Raw genomic sequence first — 20956 nt, 5'->3', positions numbered from 1 at the left:
AAATTTTTAGGGCTTTTTTTTTTAAAAATATATTTTAAAATTTTAAAAAAAAAAAAAAAAAAAAAAAAAAAAAAAAGAAGAAAAAGAAGAAGTTCCTGAACAGTTGCTAGGGGCTTCTGAAAGGTCACCGACAGCTGGTGTTGGTGGCAGGGGGGTGAAACCGGACCCCTCCGTGTCTAAAGTAGTGATAGTGCAGATGTCTGCTGTTGAATGGATCCATCAATAATTCAGGAAGAGGGAATGCAATGCCACCTGTGTGCTTTGGGTGCAACTCGTGTGACCTTCCACACAACGTGGAGTCAGTGTATAATACGGGAAGAAATGAGGAAGGAAGTGATTTTAGTGCATGAAGATATGGTTTTATAGTCTTAACAATGAAGAAAACAAGTCCAAAATGTATGATTTAGAAACTGACATCAAGAAGATGGACACATTTCTATACAAGGAAATTAAGTGTTGGATCAAAAGGCACATATTTTATAGGTATTCTTCAACTTCATGAAAAGGGTAATATAATGAACATAAATACTTCAGACACCAACTTTTACTACTACGTGTTGGAAAACATTAACCTTAAAGGGCAGCACTGCTGAACCGGTTTAACCCTGTTAGCAGTGTTGAGGTATTCCAAGGCTTTAACTGTTCTTTTTCCATAACCAATACAATTTGCTGTTAAAAATCATTTTAACAGGATGCCAGAGGATATGTTGCGTTGACCACACTATTCTCAAAGCATGCAGGAACAAAGTGCTGGTTCTTCCCTTACATCAGGGGTCAGCAACCTTTCAAAGAGCCCTTTTTATGCTAGCACAATAAAATACATTATATCTAGAACCACAAAACCATCTTAACCCTCTAGAAAAATGATTGTGATTTGTTTTCATCTAGATAAGAAGTTGAGTCCTAGAAAACACAGAGTGGAGAACCCGAAGCTGCCTGTTTGTTTGGGCTGACCTCATCAGTTTGACAATCTAGAAACTACTTCTACTATCCAAATAATAACCGGGGTTAAGAAATAAGTGGAATAATGGCGTTAAATGATAAATAATTTTGTTTTGCTCCTCTTTGTGAATTAGCTCAACCTCAGTCAAACTGGATGGGATTTATTAAGTACAGGAGACTCAACCACAAAAAGTACATTTCAGTTTTAAGACGTATGAATCACAGTACAACTCTTTGGTTCTTAAATATCCATTTTCTTGTCCTGCTACAGTAAAAGTGAAATCCAGTGTGTTTAAACTTGATCAGATGAAGTGATTTAATGCAGACAGGTCAGATCAGGGAGATGTGTGTCACCTTGTGGCCCAATGCAAAGGTGTAGAGTTGAGGTCTCCGCCCAGCTGGTCAACTATGGCCCCCTTTGATATATAGTACCTGCACACAAACACAGCACACTGAGTGAAATATGACACTTTGTCTATTTTCCCATCTAATCAGTGTTTAAACTCTATAAACAGAGAAAGCAGCTTGTTTCCTCTCACAGGAAATTACACCCATGCTTCTGCATCCACAAGATGTTCTGCTCCGACTTACTTCACCAAGTCTATCCTGTTGTTGATGGCGGCCCAGTGGAGGAGCGTTACGTTTTCTTTGTCTGGCTGCCGAACGTCAAAGCCCGCCTCCACCAGCTCTCTGCAGCGCTCGAAGATGCCGTACCTGCAGCACAAGCAGGAGCGCGATCAGACACTAGCTGGGTTTCCACTGACTATAGAATTGCGCAATTTGACATTTTGAAAACAAATTTGCTTTATGGAAACAAGGCAATTTGAAAAGAAAAAAAAAAATAATAAAATTTCAATAAAATGTTTTGGCGCTGGAATGAGGTGGTTTGTTTGGCCCAAGTAACTGCTTTACTTCACAAAACTGGAATGGAAACACTTCTTATGCATCACATGAGTCACATGATCAACAACGGGAAGCTACTGACATAAACTACAAAGAAAAATACAACAGGAAGTAGCTGCGAGATCATGGTCTGGCATGTTTTTTAATGACGTATTGCATGAACAAAGTTATTCACAAGTGATTTTGTTTTTTAATGGAAACACCACAATTTCAAAGCTGTTTTTTTTCCAACACTCATGGAATATTGACAAAGTTTCGTGCACTTTTGTAATATGATCAGGTTAAATTCAAATTCATTCATGTGGATAAACCCCACAAGACATTCTGGAAAGTGGTACCTTCGACTAAGAACAAAACAGTTTGTCATTGTCCTAATAACTTCTCATAAAAACATTCAGTTTCTTCAGTAACGACTACCCTCATTAAGCCACTCGTTAGTGAGAAAGGAGCGGCTTAATGAGTCAATTTCCACTGACACAGACAAATCTTGCGCTCACTGTGTGGCTTTGACGATATCCCAGGTGCTGTAGTCGTCCACATGGTTTTTCCGGCTGACGTTCTCGGTGTAGCCGTGATTGTAGTGACTCTGGGGTTTGATTTCCTGGGAGATCGCAGGAAAAGAAAGGAAAGGAAAAGAAAAGCCGGGTTAGGCTGCAACAGAATCATGGAGGAGACTGTTGACTGGACCGTATGCTTAGAAGAAGAGAAGCCACAAAATGTCATTGCTAACGAAGCTGGTTGTGGTGTATCGAAGGATATTCAAAGAAAGTTGAGTGGAAGGAAAAGTCGCACCATCAACAGGGATAACCACAGGCTTGAGAATTTTGCTGAGTTAGCGAACACAAAATCAAAAACAATGAAAACAATGCAAAGAAAAACCACAACTGAAGCCATAAATAAAATGGATTGTCATCTCTCTCTAAACAAAACTACCCTTCAAAAAATATGAATCATCAGAATGGAAATGATTGAGCTCATTTTAATTTATCACACGATTAATTGCTCATTGTGACGGGCTTATTCTAGAATTGCATAAAATGGCTTAAATAAAAACTTTTAAATATGGAAAATGAGGAATGATCCAGTTTTTTAAATCCAAATAATCTACAGAATAATCTATAGATTAATCAATATCGACAATAATCTTTAGTTCCAGCCCTACTTTTAAGCGTGCCTCTGGTTTTTATTTGCGACTCTAAGCCTTCCAACTCATCTGGAGACTCAGTTAAGGGGAACAAATGTCTTTCTGCTTTCTCTGAGCTTCTGGAGCAGAAAGAATCTGTTTTTGCTTTAGCGATTATTATTCAGTCGCTTTCTTAGTTCCTCCCTTCCTGTAGAGAGAACCTCTAAGCTCTTTTTTTGATCCACCTTCTCCCCTCTGCCACCTGAAGAGCTGAGGATTGCATTTGTCGCCATGGTGATATCACCTGGGGGCATTTCTTTTTTCTTTTTTTACTTATTTTGAAGGTGTTACCTTACGTTACGTTCAGGTTGGTGCGTCGTCTTCAGGCTGGGCCTCTGCAGAGCAGCTCAGTGAGGCGTGAGGCTGCCGTTCCCCAGGAGGTCCGGCTCACATGTTTACGGCTAAATACGATTCCCACAATCATATATCACACTCATAGTTACTTCAGCACCAGCTGAAGATTCTCGCTGAACTTGGCTGCCTCCCGGCCATTGTTTAGCTGCTGCCGGCTGTGGCCATGGCTCACAATCCAATTCAGCCTGAAATTAGAGTCGTTTTAGGAGGCTAATTCAATACTGAAGAGCAGCTACAGCGCAGTGATTGGAGGGAGAGAGGGAGAGCGGATGATGAGGATGATTCATAGTAGAAGAATCAAGTGACTGAGCATCGGTCTGCCTTTGTTTTCATTTTATAACCAAACAAGCTAAAAGCTTTCTCACTCGCGTTTAAATTCTTTATAGAGTCGCGCCGCTCATAGCGGCGGCGTATTGGAGTGGCTGTGTTACGCTGGGGCAAAAGCAAGTGAGGTGGATTAGCAGCGGTTGCCAACAACGAATAATTTCAACCAGGATGTACTGCTGTGGCCTATTAGCATGCTAACAGTCTTTGATCAGAGGCCTCTGCAAATTAGTCACCACACTGACTGTTACTGGCCCACAGCATCACCGTCCACAGCGTTTTTTGAAGATACTTGTGTGATGCGAGTTATGACAACATGTCCTGTCCCTTTAGGATAAATAAAGTATTTTTGAGTAACTGAAGTCGATAAAGAATATGTTAGGTTGTTATGGTTCCTTTTAATTTTTCATGTGAGAATTAAACACCTTCTCAGACTCTAATTTTCAGAATTCTCCATCCGTTTTTTTTTTTGCGTATTTCTAAACTACAAAAATAAACATTGACAATGAATTTAACATGACTTTTTCTATGTAGATATGGACTTTAATATGAAATCTACAAAAACGGATGGATTTCCAGTTTTTCAGACTGAAAATCATTGATTTTGAGATGCTATGCGGATTAAAATACGCAACCAAAACATACAGGCATTTATAGTGTAGTTTTCAGTTATTCTGATTCATTTCTTATAAGAGTTGTGATTTATCATTGTTTCAATAAATTGCAGATAATGATGTATAAAACCCCACAAAACTGTCTGGATTGATAGTTTTACTATTCTCTCCATTGTTTGCCCAATCAATACCAATAAATTTAAAATTAATCTTTTAACAAATTACTTTGTGAAAACGTTGATATGGTTTTCTAACAGCGCAAGATAGGAAGCAACTCCCAACGAGGACAACATCCTGTCGTGTTCTTCCAATTACAGAACAAACATAATTACATCTCAGCTCCACAACGGCAGGCACTGCGTCTCATTCAACCTGCGTGACCCACCCGTCTCTTCTTCTATTGTTCTCCAGCTGCGTGGGAAGACAAGGATCAAGACGAGGAAACCTCCAGCTTCAGTCTCAAGTCTTTCTAAGCAAATATAGACAGGAAGGAATCCCAAACAATGGACAAATGCTTCTGTTCTTCTGTGTTTTACAAACGCATCCACCTAGAGCACGTTAAGAAAAAATAAACAAAAAACCAGACAACCTCCATCAAACGAGGCTAACGAAAAAACAAACAAACCCAAAAACAACAAATATTGGTATCAACCACAGAAAGCATGATCAGAGCACCTGTAATCTATACAGAAAATCTAAATCTATAGATATTCACATGGCTCTAAAATCCATAAAACCTTAACTGGAGCACGGCACAGCTACAAATAGTTTGTAAAATTGTGTTAAATCACAAATAGAAGCCATAACTAAAATAATTCCAGGCATCCAGTTTACAAAGTGCCAGAAATCCTCCATCTAAAGCCATCTTTACTGAGTAAATTGACCCATACGGCAGCATATGGCACGAACGACGAAATGCCACCGTGAATCATTTCCGGTGCTCGCTGTTGAAGGCGATACCAGGATCCAAACCGGGCCGCTCGGCCTGCTGGCCACAAACCAAGTAGTGAAACAGGACTGCTGCTGGAGGAGCATGCCAACTACCGCTGAAGAAAACTACAAACAGACACACGGTGGCTGAAATCCCTGCCAAGCAAAAAGAGCAAATAATAATCAGTGTACAGACAAAGTGATGAAACAGCACCGAGATTTGAGAATTAATACCGAGCTGATGTCAAATATATAAATAACCATTGAAATGTTGTGAGGAGCGAGACGGAGAATAATTTAAATTTACAACAATGTCTTTTTTTAATGTGTGCAATATTCGATAAGGGGCTTTGACCGTAAATGATCTGAATAAAGTAAGAAATTAATCTTGGTGTTGATCACTGGGTTTATTCAGAACAATTAGAACATTGTACTTGTTGTCAGGTTAAAAAAAAATGCATAAAATAAAGAAAATCAGAATTGGTCAAAATTAGTATCAGTAAGGACATTTTAATTATTTCAGAAATTCGATCATTTCTATGGTAAATAAAAGAAAACATATTCTGAAGATTCCTCAATGTAGATTTGAACCCAGCAGATTTTTTTTTTCATAACTGATGAAGGAAATGCATCAAAGTGTTTACTGATGGTTGATGATTTAATAGACCAAAAATAATGTTTGATAAATTTAATGTATAGGAAGAAAGAATTATGTAAATCCAGTTATTTTTGTCCTCAGACTTTATGTCAAAAGCAGGAAAACAATGTTTTGGGTTGTTTCTGATCTGCAGTGCTCTGCAAATATTAAAAGTCCTAGTAAGGAAAAGTGGTATACCACATCACATTTATTCATCTCACACAATGACATATTTCCACCATACCTCTTCCTTCCACTCAACTTTACATTTATAAGATTAAATGTTGTTATCTTGGATTAAATAGAGACGGTTTTTGATGTATATTTTTTGTAAATATTTAAAAAAACATAAAAGTATCTAATTTGGGTGAATAGCATTTTTTTATTTTTAAGTGTTTGGGTCTCAGTCGGTGATCCAAAAGCCAAAAATATCAATTGTTTTACAGTAATTGTTCTGGGAATAAATGTTAATGCCCTTTATTTTGATGATTTTTATCTTTTAGATTACTAGACAGAAAAATGTTTGGCAATTTAAACATATTTGGTTTCTTCTTTTTCCCCAAAATTTCATACTTCATGAAGCCTGAGGAACTGAATTGTGGATGGTTTTTATTAGGTGATCAACACTAATACAACACAATATTGATTTTTTTTTTGAAACTACAAGAATTAATAACCTTTTTAATGACAATTTAACTTGAAGAAATGAACCTGTAAACATTGTTGTTAATCATATTCGCCCTTTCACCAGAACAGTGTTCTCTGCTGGCTGAGGATGCTTCTCAACAGCACTACAAAGCAAAACGCTTCAACAAAGCTGCATATTCTACAGATTTCAATCCACCTTTGCGTCCATGGACTGTGATGGAAAATCATCTAAGATCAAAGGAGGCCAAACCTCATAGCTTAACGCTATTCCATAGCTTTAAATGGTCTGGGCAGAAAAGGGAATGTTAAACATGTGGCCATAATGCAAAGTCTGATTATATATACGCACTTGTTTGTAAATTGAAAATTTTAGCACGCGCGACAGAAACAGACATATTCACAACAGTGTTATCCGAAAGAATAAGTGCTTGTTTCCAGAAATATTAAAATATATTAGTTGTTGCCTAGCAAGGCATTTTGTATTCCTTTTCCAGCATGTTTAGCCTATCATGTTTTTACCTAGTCGCTTTGTAGACTACTGTTCAGTTGACATTCATTTCCATATCCCAACCAGCGATACAAGCAGCAGCCAGGGCTGTCACTTTAGCCACAAAGCTAACCTCCTATGACAGGAAGGATTAACCCTTAACGTTTTCCGTCGCTTCCTTTATTGTTCGGCCTCGCTCGGGACACACAAACACATAGTTTCTCTATTACCAACAACATTTCTCAACGTTAACATCCACACCAACATCTGCCCAGCGGTTACTGGCTGGCCAGCAAGAGGAGGGGGCTAGCGTTAGCGGTTAGCATCGCTAGGCTAGCTGGCTGACACCCCCCTCACCCGCCTCCATCGGTGGTAATGCAGGGGGCATTCGGAGTTTCCAACAAAGACCCACAAAAACAGCGAGCCGCACCGAGCCAAACCGGCAGAACCCGTTTTGGGTGTGTTCATAGCGCCGTGCAAAGGCGTGGAGCTCCCGGAGCTTACCTCGGGATGGAGTATAGGGACGCAGCCAGCTTCTTTCTCATATTCCTCCATAGCGTCGGCCATCTTGGTGGTGACAGTCGCTGAGCATTGTGGGAAACAAGAAGCTGCGTAGGGGGGGAAATCAAACAGAGGGGGGGCTGTCAATAAGATATCCAGAAACTGCTATTGATTTTAAGGGGCCTCAATTCTGAACATGATACACCCCCATCCACCTCAGTTTAAGTTAAAGGGGAAGTTTTGATATTTCAAAAGGATATTCTGTTAAAAAAATTTCAGCAATGGTTCCTTTACCTGTGGTAGAGAGATGTAGATGTCACACTGGGTTTGTAGAAGCTTAAATAAACCATTAGATGCTAACAGCTAGTTAGACCCTTTCTGTTTTAGCTGTTTTGTTTTAAAATTTGAGGCAACTGAAATTGAAAATGTTCATTTCCTTGTTATGAGACGCTAATAGAGCAACCTGGATGTCATAGAGGAAAGAAAGATATCCAGAAACTGCTACTGATGCAACACTACAAAGTGCATTTTTGTTGTTGTTGTTGTTGCAGCTAAGGCTGCACAGTTAATTTCCATTTTGGATTTTAATACAGGCCTCGGGTCTCTCCACATTGCATTTTCTACACATTGCATGTACTAGTTATGTCCATGTTAATGTATGAAGAGAAAATTATCATTTGCTCCACATTTGGTCGTTGGCATTTAGTTACATTACAACATTTCTGTAATAAAATAAGAAAACACTGTAAATATTTATTCAGTAAGTTCAATAAGTGAGGAGCATTTACTAAGTGGCAGTTCTTACACGACTCCTTCTGGTTCCCTCCAACCAATCAAAATGCAGGAACTTATGTTAAACTCTGTGTTGGAATAAAACACAGTGCCTTTGCATTTTGCATGTATCTTCATCTAGTGGTTGTGTCCTTGAGATGCTGCCTTGGGCCACATAGCTCATGTCGAAAACTGCTGCTGCATTTACTACAGAGTATACTTCATAAAAAGACACAAGAACAGCATCTGGATCTTTATATTCAGTTTTGGAGTTCTAGCAGTGTACAACTGATTAAATCTTTAACAAACATGCAACTATACATCCATGAATATGTTCATGGAAAGTGACTTTTCACCCATTTTGATTTTTTTTTTTTTCAGATATAAAATTGACAATGACATGTCATTCTATAGGTAACAAATTGAACAGGCTAGAGACATATTGGAACACAAATAAACTGATAATCTCGGTCAAACAAAAAAAAAAATTACAAGTCTCATAGAATACCTTGAGATTGTTTTAGCTTCTCTGTGCTCGGAAGCATCTGGGATAGATCGTATTACAGAGGAATCAGTATTTTTTATGCTTTCTGGAAGAAACATGCACTGTGTGCTCTTGATCGTAGCCAATAGGATCATCCAGGCTGCTGGCAACTAATTTAAAAGCTTGGCTCCTGGATGGTATGAAATTTAGTGGTTCTTATAATAGATATGGTGAGATATGTGCACAACTTGTGCTGCCTCTATGTTAGAGTGACATGATACACAATCAGAGATATTAAACTTTACAAAAACATACCTGAGATCAAAGATGACCTCTGTACTGCTCTGACATTAGAAACTAGATTTGACCACATGTAGTTTAACTAGGATTGTTTGTTTTGTAAAGTACCTTAACGTTGAATAAACTAAATTATTTTAACTTGTTTTCAGTGTGTCATAAAAAAATATAGATGGGTAAAACATTAGGCATATATAGAAAATAGTTTTAAAAAAATCGTGTCATATATTTCGAATGTCAAGATAAGGGCTGCAGTTTCATATTTCTGCCCCTAGATGGCCACCACGAACAGTTTTAATCAGGGGAAAAGCAATACCTGCAGCGGCCTCGAGATGTCCTCATTTACCAAATTATGAGCAGCACCTCTCCCTTGAAGTGGTTGGGCATATTAAAAATGTCAGATCTTACTTTATTTTACAAGTCAAAGAAAAAATAAAAAACGATTCCTAAGATTATACCTCGATAATTCATGTTATTTAATTAATCTGAACCTGAATGTACCAAAATTATTATGCAATAATCGTTTATTTCCCCAAACCTAAAGCACATACACAGCCAAATATAAATGTGACCCAGTTGTTTTTGTACCTTTTATATTTAAATAAATAAGTGTTTATTTATTTATTTGGGGTAACATAAGACATATTTATTTAGCGCAAGGCAATTATTATCAGCTGGAAAATAAAAAAAACTATCTTAACTGTGTCCATGCTGAGCGACGTGACAGCGCACATGAACGATCACGTGTGTGGTTTGTTCTGCCAGGGAAATCAGACGATCGCCGAGAACAAGGGAGGGATATTTCGCCTTGCTCTGCTAAATTTCAACATAATGACACACACGGATGGGTGGGTACCCTTCAAAATAAAGTCCGTCTGCCTTATTATTGAAAAGAATACTGCGTTTACAATTTACACAGTTTTACAAGGATTCATACAGCCTTTGAGATAATCAAATACTGGAGAGTCTTCCTGTCGACACCATCACTCACAACTCTTGGATGTGAGTGACACTTGGATGATACAACATTTATTTCCCCTTTGAAATAAAGTATTTTTGAATTGAACGGAATTTGAATTGAATGTAAGAGAGAAAACTAAAGGTTATCAAGTCCTTAACTTTACTGTTTTCTATTAAAAAAACCCAAATGGTTACTTTAACAAAATTGTAATACATTCTTAGACTGACATAATTCAAGCTTATTCAAAACAGGTAGAACGATTTTATTGTATTTTAAGCAGTTTTTATGTAAAGTACCTGAATTACTTATATAATACAGTATACAAAAATGATTAATGAAAACGAGCAGGGATTTCGTCGTTTCCAACCAGTCCTACACCACTTTCCAAGGTCAACGTGACACTCACAATATGGCGAAAGAGGTGGCGTATCCTTCCCCTCTTTCGATGTAGTTTTTAATGTGAAATTTTAACCGGAAGTGACGTACCCTTCAACAGCTCTCACGTGTGCCTGCCCCAGCAGTTGACAGAACAATTCAGACTCTGGTTGCTTTCAACGTCTCTAAATTGGTTGAGAAATGGACAGCAAAGAACGGGGAGGAGTAAAATCGTGAAGTTCAATTTGAACTTTTCCGAACTTTAATATTTAAGCGACGCGTCGACATTGCGCCGAAGGATAGCTCGTAGCAACCTCGCGCCAACCACTGAATGCCAAGAGACATTAATAAACATTAAGCGTCGTCAGCTAACAGTTAGCAGGGAGAAACACGACCCAGAGGACTGCTTTACCGTTTACCTCTTCCCAGCCTGTCACGCAGCCAAAAAGGAGAACCCCAAAGAGTGAAGCAGAGGTAAGTGCAATGTAAACAAATGGGCAAAAAAACTCATTTATCATTATTATTTTTTTTATTTTTTTTTACCCCAACTTGGTTGTTAAACGCGACTTCCCTAATTGCTAATTCTCTGTGTGTCTGCGAGGGTTACAGACGGACGCTGCAGTCGAGCAATGCGTATTATTATGTAATAAATCAGGATTAGCGGGTCTGGGGTGAGCTCGTAGCAGCAGGTTCATCTCTATGCGCTTCCCGTTGCTTTTGTCTCCGAGTCTGTCCCACATTGAGTTCAGAGGTGAAGCTAAAACCGCGCTGCAAGGATGGCATGACATGCAGCAAATTGTTTCTGCTTCTGTGCTTCACATTCCTCCCAGTCATCTCATCTTCCCACAGCCTCAGTGTTCCCTTACCACTTTCACCCGGAGTACAAATCTGAGACTGATGGGGGAGACCACTTCCTGTTGGCTACCTGGTATCAGGTGGCAAATTTGCTACCTGATATCAACCTGTGGTGAAACCTAGCCTAAATTTCTTCATGTGCGGTGCGTTACCACGGTATTCCCCTTTAACTGTTCTGCATTTTATCACCTGACAAGCACAAATGTTAATGGGTGAAGTGTGGTGAAGGATTTTTTTTTAAATTTACTTTATTTTACAGTTATTTTTTTAATTAATCTAGGGCATCTAGATGTGACAGAAATTTAAATTCTGATGATGAAACAAAATAAATAAAGGACAATACTTGGAGAAAGTAGTTCCAAGAGGCTGAAAAAGACTCGAGAAGGGGCAATAATCCAAAACCAAATCCAATTTTTAAAAAAATATTTATTTACAAATGACAGAAAATTCACTAAAAATTGGCTTTTATTTCAATCATTCCTTTTGTGATTTCACCCAGATTTAAAGTAAAAAAAAATTAAATTGTAAAACACGATGGTAAACAAGATGGTCTTTTGTGGGGGAAAAAAATCCAGATTATCCTCAAAACCAGAAAATTTGATTTATTAATATAATCAGTTTATCACCCTGCCCTAAACTATAATGAAATAATTTAGATCAAAACATCTTCGTGGCCTAGTCAAAGTCCAGACAAATTTGATATTCAGACACACTCTGTCCAGTCAGAATTATTCTGAGCTAATTTGCTGAAAATGAATCAAATCTATCAACGTAAACATTTTCTTTGTGGGGGGTGGGGGGGAAGTGACGGTAATTTAGATAAGAAGTTTCCACTGTTTTGCCCAGGCCCGACTCTTGTCTTTTGTCAAACATTTCCATATTTCCATTCGCTGCTTGTTTGCGCACGTAAAACCGAAACGGGTCATCCCAGACTGAACTTCTGTTTGTTGGCAGGGAGCAACAGAAGGGCACAAGAGCTCCCGGCCCATTTGCAAGTTAAATGGAGTTTCCGCTCAGCCCTGGCGTCAGAGCCATGGCGCCGCCCCGCTGCCGCACGCTTAGCTTTGAATTTGAATAGAGTCTGTGTTTTGGAACAGCAGAGAAGCTGATGTTGGAAGAAAACATTTTCTCTGTGGGTTGTGTGTGTGTGTTTAAAAATAGGCTAACCAGAGAGGAAAGATGGAACTCTGTGTTGACAGCGGATGTGCTCACTTCCTCTAAGTGTTTGGTCTTTTGAGATCACATGATGTCAAGCCACGAAGGAAATGTGTTTTTTAGGAGTGTGGTTGCCATGGAAAATAGGTCTTCAGTGGAGTATTTACCTCTGGATGTGAACTTGCGTAACCGGAGCTGATTAATTATGCCGAGTGCACGGCTTGCCGTATGGAAAGAGGCTGGAATGAATAGATGACGTTTTGCAGAAATTTCACATAAGTAATTCTTTGCTAAATCAGCTGAATGTGCATAAATTAAATTATTTATTTGATTCATGCTTCTATGTGTAAGACGAGTTCCTTAATAAGGATTTTAGGGCATTTTTGACTCTTTAAGACACTCCAGAGGTGGTCTAGATCATGTCAGTGCATCAAAGTCTGCTATATAAGATAAAGACTAAATTAATTAGTCACACGATAAATTAAAACAAACTCAATTTCCATTTGCGTACTTTTTCTCTTTTCTCTCTCTCTTTGTACCAAAAACTGGACGACAAAAGTTTTAAGTCTGGTGCATTTATCTCAGCTTGCCCTTTTTTTGAAGGACAATTTTGTTTACCGAGACTTCATGATTCATTTCATTTGTTGCTTATTGGATATTTAAAATGCTGTTGAGTTGCAGTGTTACATTTTGAATAGAATGTAAAGTTTCTTGATCTTTGAGAATGTATTCTTGCATCGTTATTATGGTAATCCATTATATTACCTGAAAATGGTCTCAAGACAACAATATAATTTATTGCAATAACTTCTAGGAGAATTTATCAGCAAAATTTGTTATTGTAACAGGCTTCGGTTGTCATGCTTGTATAACTAATATCTTGCAGTATTTATTTATTAATAAGACCTGTTTTTTGCTGCAGGCCTTATGTGTGACTTTTGTGTACCTTTTACATGCACATCAATATTCAGGTATGATCCCGATTCAGAGCTTACTCAAAATGACATGCAGTCATGCGAAACAAGTGTTTGCTGATTACCTTAGCCAGAAGGTCACATTCAGAGTTGGTAGTAATTGAATTAGGCCGAGTGGAGTATCTCCCATCTTAGTGTCCCGCCGTGGAGGGCGAAAGTTATTGTGAAGCATAAAGCAAAAATAAATCTGTTTTGGGTAAAAAAAAAAAAAAAATGCAACAGTTTGGGGAGACATTATGTGTATCAGATTTACATTTTAAGATTTTTTTTTGGCTCTAGTGGCCTTTATTTGATAGGAAAGTGGGTAATGAGAGAGGGAAGACATGCAACAAAGGTTGCCAAGGCTGGGAATCGAACCTGCGACCGCCACGTCAAGGACTAAAGCCTCCATATGTGGGTTGTGCGTAACCCCTGCGCCACCACAGCACACCCACAGACTTACTAAATTAAATTACAATACCTTGCATGGAGCTCATGGAAAATAGGGTCTCTGGATGCCATCACTGTTTTGTAGAACGTAATAATTATCACTGTAGAACGTAATAATCCGTTGCATTTGGTTGGCTGCCAAAAAGTGGCATGAACTGTTATCACATCAGATATAGATATGGAGGCGCTTAAGTGATAAGGAAATGGAAGAATGAGATAAGTGGGCCTTAGGTGCAGATCTCTGCCTTGTTCAACAACTACTGCTGTTGATGTATCAACCCACATTTACAACTGTACCATTGTAATATTTCTCCCAATATTTGGATAAAAATTTACATTTTTGCTCAAGGTTGATCTCTTGACAGTTGAGAAATTAAATTGCTGTCCATTTTTGACAGCAATCACGATCAAACCAGAATCACTAACTGTGTTTCCATTACAAATGTGCGCAAAACTTTGTCGACAATCCGCTAATGTCGAAAAGACACAATTTGCAATTGTGACGTTTTCATTAAATCAGAAATGCAATTAAAATTGCACACGAATCAGCTTGCGAAATACACCAATTTTGATACAGCCAAAAAACCATCACAACCGAACGCAATGTTTTTTTAATAGAAAAATTAGTTGTTTTTTTCCCCGTAATTGACATGTCACCATGAAGCAAATTTAATTTCATATTTCCAGTATGTGCAAATATATGGTCAAGGGAAACGCAGATATATGATTAGTAATAATTTCCTGGATGTAAGACTGGGTGATACGACTTTGAAATAAAATCTCTATCGTTTTTTTAATTTTTTTTTGTCTTTAAAAAAATTACAAGTGACAGAAAATATCTTAAAAAAAACAGGCTTTTATTTCAGTAATTTTTTTGTAAGTTGACCTGAATTCAAAGTTGGGAAGATAAGCAGAAGCTGTAAAACAAGCTCACCAAACAAGCTAGTTCTTCCTGGGTGAGCTAGCTAGCTAACTGGAGGATTGTTTTAATTGGAGACGTAAAACTCCTGCGATACAGTAGATTATGAATGTGTCGTTGTAGATAAATTTAGGTTAATTATGCTAGGTAGAGAGATATAGTATTATTTTAAATATTTGTCCTAATTTTCACACCTGATTCAAATACAAAGAAGCATTTTCAGGATTTACTCAGGAGATAATTCAGTCATGTGACGCCAGCACAATCCAACGAGAGAACAATCAGGGAAACGTTTTTGTCCTCAATCTTATATTTATGTTAAAAATATCTCCATTGTCGAAGACGAAAACAACCCCTCCACAACAGACCTCGTCTCTTCTGTCTCCATAGCATTTTGCGTGGATCGTAACTAAATCTTTGAGCTTATGAGGTTATCGAAATACCAAGGCTGATGCGGCGGTCGAGGATAATCTCTCCTGCTGGGACGCTCAAGCCGCTGGCTGTGTTTGGCTGATTGGATCCATTTGTTCTGGCAAATGCCAGATGTGCTCGAGGAGTTGTTGCCTCGCGCTTCACGCCAACGTTGATTTCCCAGACAGCAGTACCCAAACAAGAACACAGTTCAGCCTGTCTTTCCCCCAGTGACCGCCTTTATTATCCTCCTCGCGCCCCGACCCCCTCCAGAAGGTTAGCAAAGCCGTACTGATTTAAACAGCTGCTTAAATTCCAATAAAACCAACCTTTCATCCCAGCTTCTCTTTGCTTTCACCAGTTCTCATATGTCCAAGGACACTGAACAAACAGAGCGTTAATTAGCTCGGTTTCTAACAGTCTCACAGGGTGAAGGTGGAGGGGGTGTTGTTGGGCTGTGGGCACCTCAAGGCCTGTTTGTCGTGTCCCAGCACATTACCTGGACTGTCCGTTCTCATTAGACTCTCAAAACATTTCTGTGGCTAAATTCTACAGTCTTCTTTATCTTCGCTTTTGGGCACCAATCGGCACCAAAGAAAAAAAATGAATGATGCTCCAGGATTGGCTGCTTTGTGTTAAGTAGCATTGAATCAAGATATTTCATCTTCACAAGCTGTGTTTATTTATTTATTCATTTATTTATATTTTTGAAAAAACAAAGAAACGCAAAAATAAGTGAATTTTCTACAAATAATTTGGAGTTCCATTCTACAAATCCAAAATCTGCAAACATGTGAATCTGAGAGTCGGTCAGGGTCGGCTGTATTAATCCTTTCTTTCAAATCTACCCAGACTGGGGCTTCAAATTAGTCTCATCTGAGTACAAAGCTCTGGTTAAGTCTTAGCTGAGTTTAATTTACTTCATATCACAATTCTTAAAACTAAGCATAGTGGCAAGACCCCTTGTCCACTCTAAGGCAAAGTATAACGTAAAAAATATATATTTTTATTTTTTTTTAATGTAGCATAATGCTTTTGTAAGAAAAGATGGACTTATCTGACTGCTTTGTACACGTCTTCACTATGGGAGGCCCACAGATTTGTTTGATTTATGTCATTAGCATTTCCTGCTTCCGTCTTTTCTGTTTTAAGAAGCATGTTTAGTATTTCTGTTTCCTTGTTACATTCCTCTGACCCCTCTTTCACATTCCCATTTACTTAGAGCTTCACTATGCAAATGAGGGAGGCCTTCTTTCAGAACCTATGATGGAGTTAATGTAAAACATTGCAACAGAGACTGCATTAGCCACTGCTGCAAAAATTACTTCTTTGTTTGTTGTTCTAGCTTTATTAAAAAAAAAAAAAAAAAAAAAAATGCTGTGTTTTACAGATTAAGAGATCGTGAGAACGGAAGTGGTTCCAGTGAAAACGAGAAATTACATTTTCATGATTAATTTTTCTTTATAGTGCTTATTTGTGAAGGGTTTGTGCATTGTGACTTAAAAAAATCATCTGTTGAGGGACTTTAACAGCTTCTCTTATATGCATAATGAAAAGGAAATGCACGCGGGGCCGTGAGAAAGAGTCGGAGGAACGTGGAAAAGAACCACAGAAATAAACATGCCTGAGTAAAGAAAGACGAGGGGAAATTGGAAGAAGGAAATGCAATACTTTGTTGCATCAGAAAAGAATTAGTGGTCTGTTTAGGGAAACAAAGAGAAAAAAAATATAGGTAACTTTAAGTAGATTGAGCTTTTATCGAGCTTTTTTAGTCATGCTGCACATTCAAAGTCTCAGTCACCAAGCAACACTACCAGTAAAAGAAAGCTTTTTAAAAATGTCAATAGAATTTACCGGTCTCTTAATGTACCCACAGAGTTGGTTAGAAACACTCATTTATATAAAAAAAAAAATCAACACACAGTCCACACAAACTCAGTTTCATTAGCAAGGAGCCAACACCAAAGGGCATTTATTGTGGCATCACGGATGGAGTGATGCGCTGCTGCCAGACGGCATCCGGCAGTCAGTCACAACACTGACTGGATGCCAATAAACAGAGGCATTAGATGGCATTAACAGACCCTTGCTGACTTAGAAAAAGGTCGTATTCATGGGTTTTCATGTCTTGCAAGGGGTCATTATGTTGTGGGGTGATGGTATGCCCTCGCGTGTCCACTAGTTCCCCCTAGAGAATGCAGAGAAGTGTGCTGATGACCAGAATAGGACAATTATCTGCATGATTGTCGCCAATCCTTGACCAACCAATGTTGAATTCAAAATCGGATCCCTGCCTACAGTCACACGAGCTGCGTTTTCCATTACAAACGTGCACAAACCTTTGCCAGTATCCTGATAATGTCAAAAAAAAAAAAAAACACAATTTTGCAGCTGCTGTGTCTACATTAAATGAGACACGCAATTAAAATCAACTGAATAAAATGTGAAAAGTCATTCAAAAACATGCCACGCCATCATCCTCCTACTACTTCATGTCGTCGTCTTCTTCTTTGTGGTTTGTACCTGTAGCAACATTTAGTTGTTGATCATGGACCCTGTTACAGAGTGAAGAGGACTCGAGCAGCCATTTTCACTGTCACATAGGCATTCGAATTGAAAGTACAAGACGGCACAGAGACATCAGGAAATGTCTATTCGTGAGGCTGTGAGCATACCTAAAGTTATTGCGGTAAATTTGCTTTTGTTGAGCTTTCCACCTCTCTATCTGTCATTCAATGTGTTGGATTTGTGAATGTTGGCAGACTTAAGGGCAGGGTCTACATTCTTTAGGGAAGACTACTTTGTCTTAGTTAACTATACGTTTGTTTTATGTGGGAGAAAATCCTTAGATGATATGAGTTACAACAACATTTAATTTCCTTTTGGAATAAATAAAGTATTGTTGAATTAAATTTAGTCTGACAGCTTTTCAAATATTTTTGAATGCCATGATAATATCTTATTAGCTTTTTAAGAGAGGGATGAGAATCAACTAGAATTTGTTGTCAAATTGCAAATGGCTATTCATCATAATTGGCCACAAAATTCTAATTGATGCATTTCTAGTTTCTCACATCATAACAATGTGATGTCTGGAAGCACCACATCCCAGCGCAGCCACCTGGCTTCATGTTAACCCAACACATTCGATATGTGTCTGGTGACTGATTTGATGAACCAGATGCTCTGGTAACTGCCTGTTGAGGATGTGCTGACTGACCCTAAATTGGATCATTTCAAACCCATCTCTGCATATATTTTAAATTACATCCTAATCAAACCTTTGTGTATTGGTACGTAAAATTTGTGCCTAACCGCCAATCCTTGATGGTTTTGTTCCGTAATACACTGCTGCTCCTAACTCAGATAACTTCTTCAATATTATCAGATCAATCCAAGGACAAGAAAACAAAGGGTGGAGGCCTGTTCGTTGCTGAAAAGCTTGAAAGCTAAAGCTCTGACTCACTTAGAAATGCAACAGAATGGCAGATTATCTCCCGATTTATCATAAAATTTTCAAACAAGAACAGTTTTTGCAGACGATATTTAATAAGTAGATGATGTACCGTACCAGCATCTGCTGCGAGTTCTGAGACCTGTTTGATTAAATGTTTTAGAGAACTCTCTGAACACTGGTGTATAGTTCAGGCTAAACAGGTTGCTCTTGTGTGTGTAGTCTCTAGATAAAAAAAGAGGAACTAATTTATACCTCTCAAAAGTATCCGGAACTACATTCGGAAAATCTAAGGCTGAAGAATGAAGAAGTGAAAAGCTTCTTAACAGTTATTTCTACAAGTTAAATTATTATGGCAGTGAGTCAGAGCCCAGCCTCACCTCTCACTCTCTCACAATGAAATCCTGTTTTGCAACATAGCTGTAGCACTGCTGCTAGTGCTACAAAACCACACTTTCACTCTATAGCTGTCTAAACTTAGTACATATCAGGTGAAATAATCAGTAGAGAGTTTATTTGAAATAAGAAGTTGCAAGTGTTTATTTTGATGTGTTATGGGAGTGTTTTTGTTTGTTCTGAATTGAAATTGTGGCAAAACAAGCGACCCACCCAACTAAAGTTTCTGTGGGAAACACAGGCAGGTGCGCCAAGCCTGGAATGACCACACCCCACCTTCATACATGTCAGACATTACACAAGGCTGTTTCCAAAAGGCAAATAAAACCCAACAGGGGCGATTAAAAGCTGGACAGATGGTGCCGTTTGAAATGGATCATAGCAATCCTCTGGAGGAGGTATCTGATTTAGTTTCACTGAATCTAATGGCAGCAGTATCTTATTGTGTTCATATATATGTTAGCACAAGTGCTTTTGTCTATAAAATCAGAGCTAGCTACCGTATTCAAACTTGGACACAGTAGTGCATGATTGTGAAGTGGAAGGAAAATGGCACATCATTTGAAACGGATTTCATAAATCAGAATCTGAAAAGTGTTTTGGGGACAGCTTTGAGGGGAACAAATGTCCTTTGTTCTCCTAAATGTCCTTAGACTGACCGTTCCACTTTGGATAATTGCTCTCTCTCATTCATAGATTCTTAATTGGATTGAGGTTTGGACTTGGATTGAGCCATTCAAACACTTTGATCTAAACCAGTGCATCTCCAGCCGTATCTTTAGTGTTGTCCTCAGCGTTGCAGCATGGATGCCATCACACTTTGTTCCCATGACTCTTACATTGACTTGTAGCAAACAGCCTTCTTTCAATAATGGCTTTCATCTTGGTAGGTTTTAGGTTTTGCGTCACGAGTCCCGATACAGTTTCAGTTCACAGTTGACTCATTGATATATATATATTTTTTGAACCTCAGGAACTCTAGGTTCTGTTGGTGTTCTGCTGTGGTGCGTCCTAGTTGTCTCAGTCAGGCACCAGAGCGCTGTGCACAGCTGCAGCTCCTTTAGGATTGCACAATGCCTTGCTTTTGAAGAGTCTATTTGATACTGTGGGATAGTAAAGTGTTGTTTTGCTGAGCTCTTGTTCTGACACAGTTTGTGGTGTTTAGCAAGAGTTCATTTTGCAAGATGCTACCACGCGGTATCACAATGACTAAAGCCAGTGTGTGCTCAGCTTCTCCTCTGTCTGGTTGAACTCATCCCTTTGTTGATTGGAGGATTTGGAAATTGTAAATCAACCATAGTCACACAGTGAAGTGGATTTTCCCAGAAAATGTCCAAATATATGATCTTAACAGTAGTTGATTTTGTAGAACAGTCATTTAAAAAGGTTGTGAAATAACTTAGAGTTTAACTCCGTATCTGACGGTGTACCACAAGGATCTATTTTGGTTCTCATCTTATTTGACATTTTTGGACATGTTGTTGAAGGCAGCAGAAGAGATGAACTTTCACATGTAGTGACTCAAGATTGACATACAAATACACACACTTTTCAACTTTTTATGTTGTAATTTTAAAGCCAAATTACATAATTTTACCTCTACTTCAGAATTGTGCAGCATGTTGTGTTGATCTATTTCAAACTCCCATTGTAATATAAAGGGCTTCTGGTTTGAAAAAAAGCTAAATTTAAGAACATGTTTTGAGGCATTGCACTCGAAAACAGGTAAGATAAACATTTAAAGACTTTGACAAAACCAAACATTTACCACCAGGTTTACTACAGTAGTTTGCCATTTTTCCAACACTGGTGAGGCATGTACTGAACTTTTAGTCCCTTAGGCTACATTTGCTTCATCTCCACACCCGGCTGACTCACTGCTCCTTTCAGTCATTACTAAAAGAAGCATCAAAGGAAATGTATGTCTTAATAAATACAATTAAACTACGATT

At 38.4% G+C, this 20956-nt stretch overlaps 2 protein-coding genes across 5 annotated transcripts in view; one reads left to right on the top strand and one right to left on the bottom strand.

Moving 5' to 3' along the window:
* zdhhc17 (zDHHC palmitoyltransferase 17) overlaps positions 1 to 7873 on the bottom strand; it is a 23310-nt gene extending 15437 nt beyond the window's left edge. Inside the window, 6 exon segments of the mRNA XM_015041379.1 lie at positions 1297 to 1374; positions 1534 to 1656; positions 2343 to 2446; positions 7527 to 7630; positions 7818 to 7833; positions 7835 to 7873. Coding sequence (XP_014896865.1) covers positions 1297 to 1374; positions 1534 to 1656; positions 2343 to 2446; positions 7527 to 7630; positions 7818 to 7833; positions 7835 to 7873 — 464 coding nt within the window.
* Positions 7874 to 10530: 2657 nt separating this feature from the next.
* osbpl8 (oxysterol binding protein-like 8) overlaps positions 10531 to 20956 on the top strand; it is an 88297-nt gene continuing 77871 nt past the window's right edge. For all 4 annotated transcript variants that reach the window (XM_015041368.1, XM_015041366.1, XM_015041367.1 and 1 more), the window contains exon 1: positions 10531 to 10885. The gene's annotated coding sequence lies outside the window, so the exon portion shown is untranslated. The remainder of the gene's footprint in view (positions 10886 to 20956) is intronic.

The sequence above is a fragment of the Poecilia latipinna genome, unplaced genomic scaffold, assembly GCF_001443285.1.
Source record: "Poecilia latipinna isolate Pla-1442-1.1 unplaced genomic scaffold, P_latipinna-1.0 Scaffold548, whole genome shotgun sequence".
Lineage (NCBI taxonomy): Eukaryota > Metazoa > Chordata > Actinopteri > Cyprinodontiformes > Poeciliidae > Poecilia > Poecilia latipinna.
The sequence above is the reverse complement of the archived record's forward strand: the minus strand, read 5'-3'. Positions and strand labels throughout refer to the sequence as shown.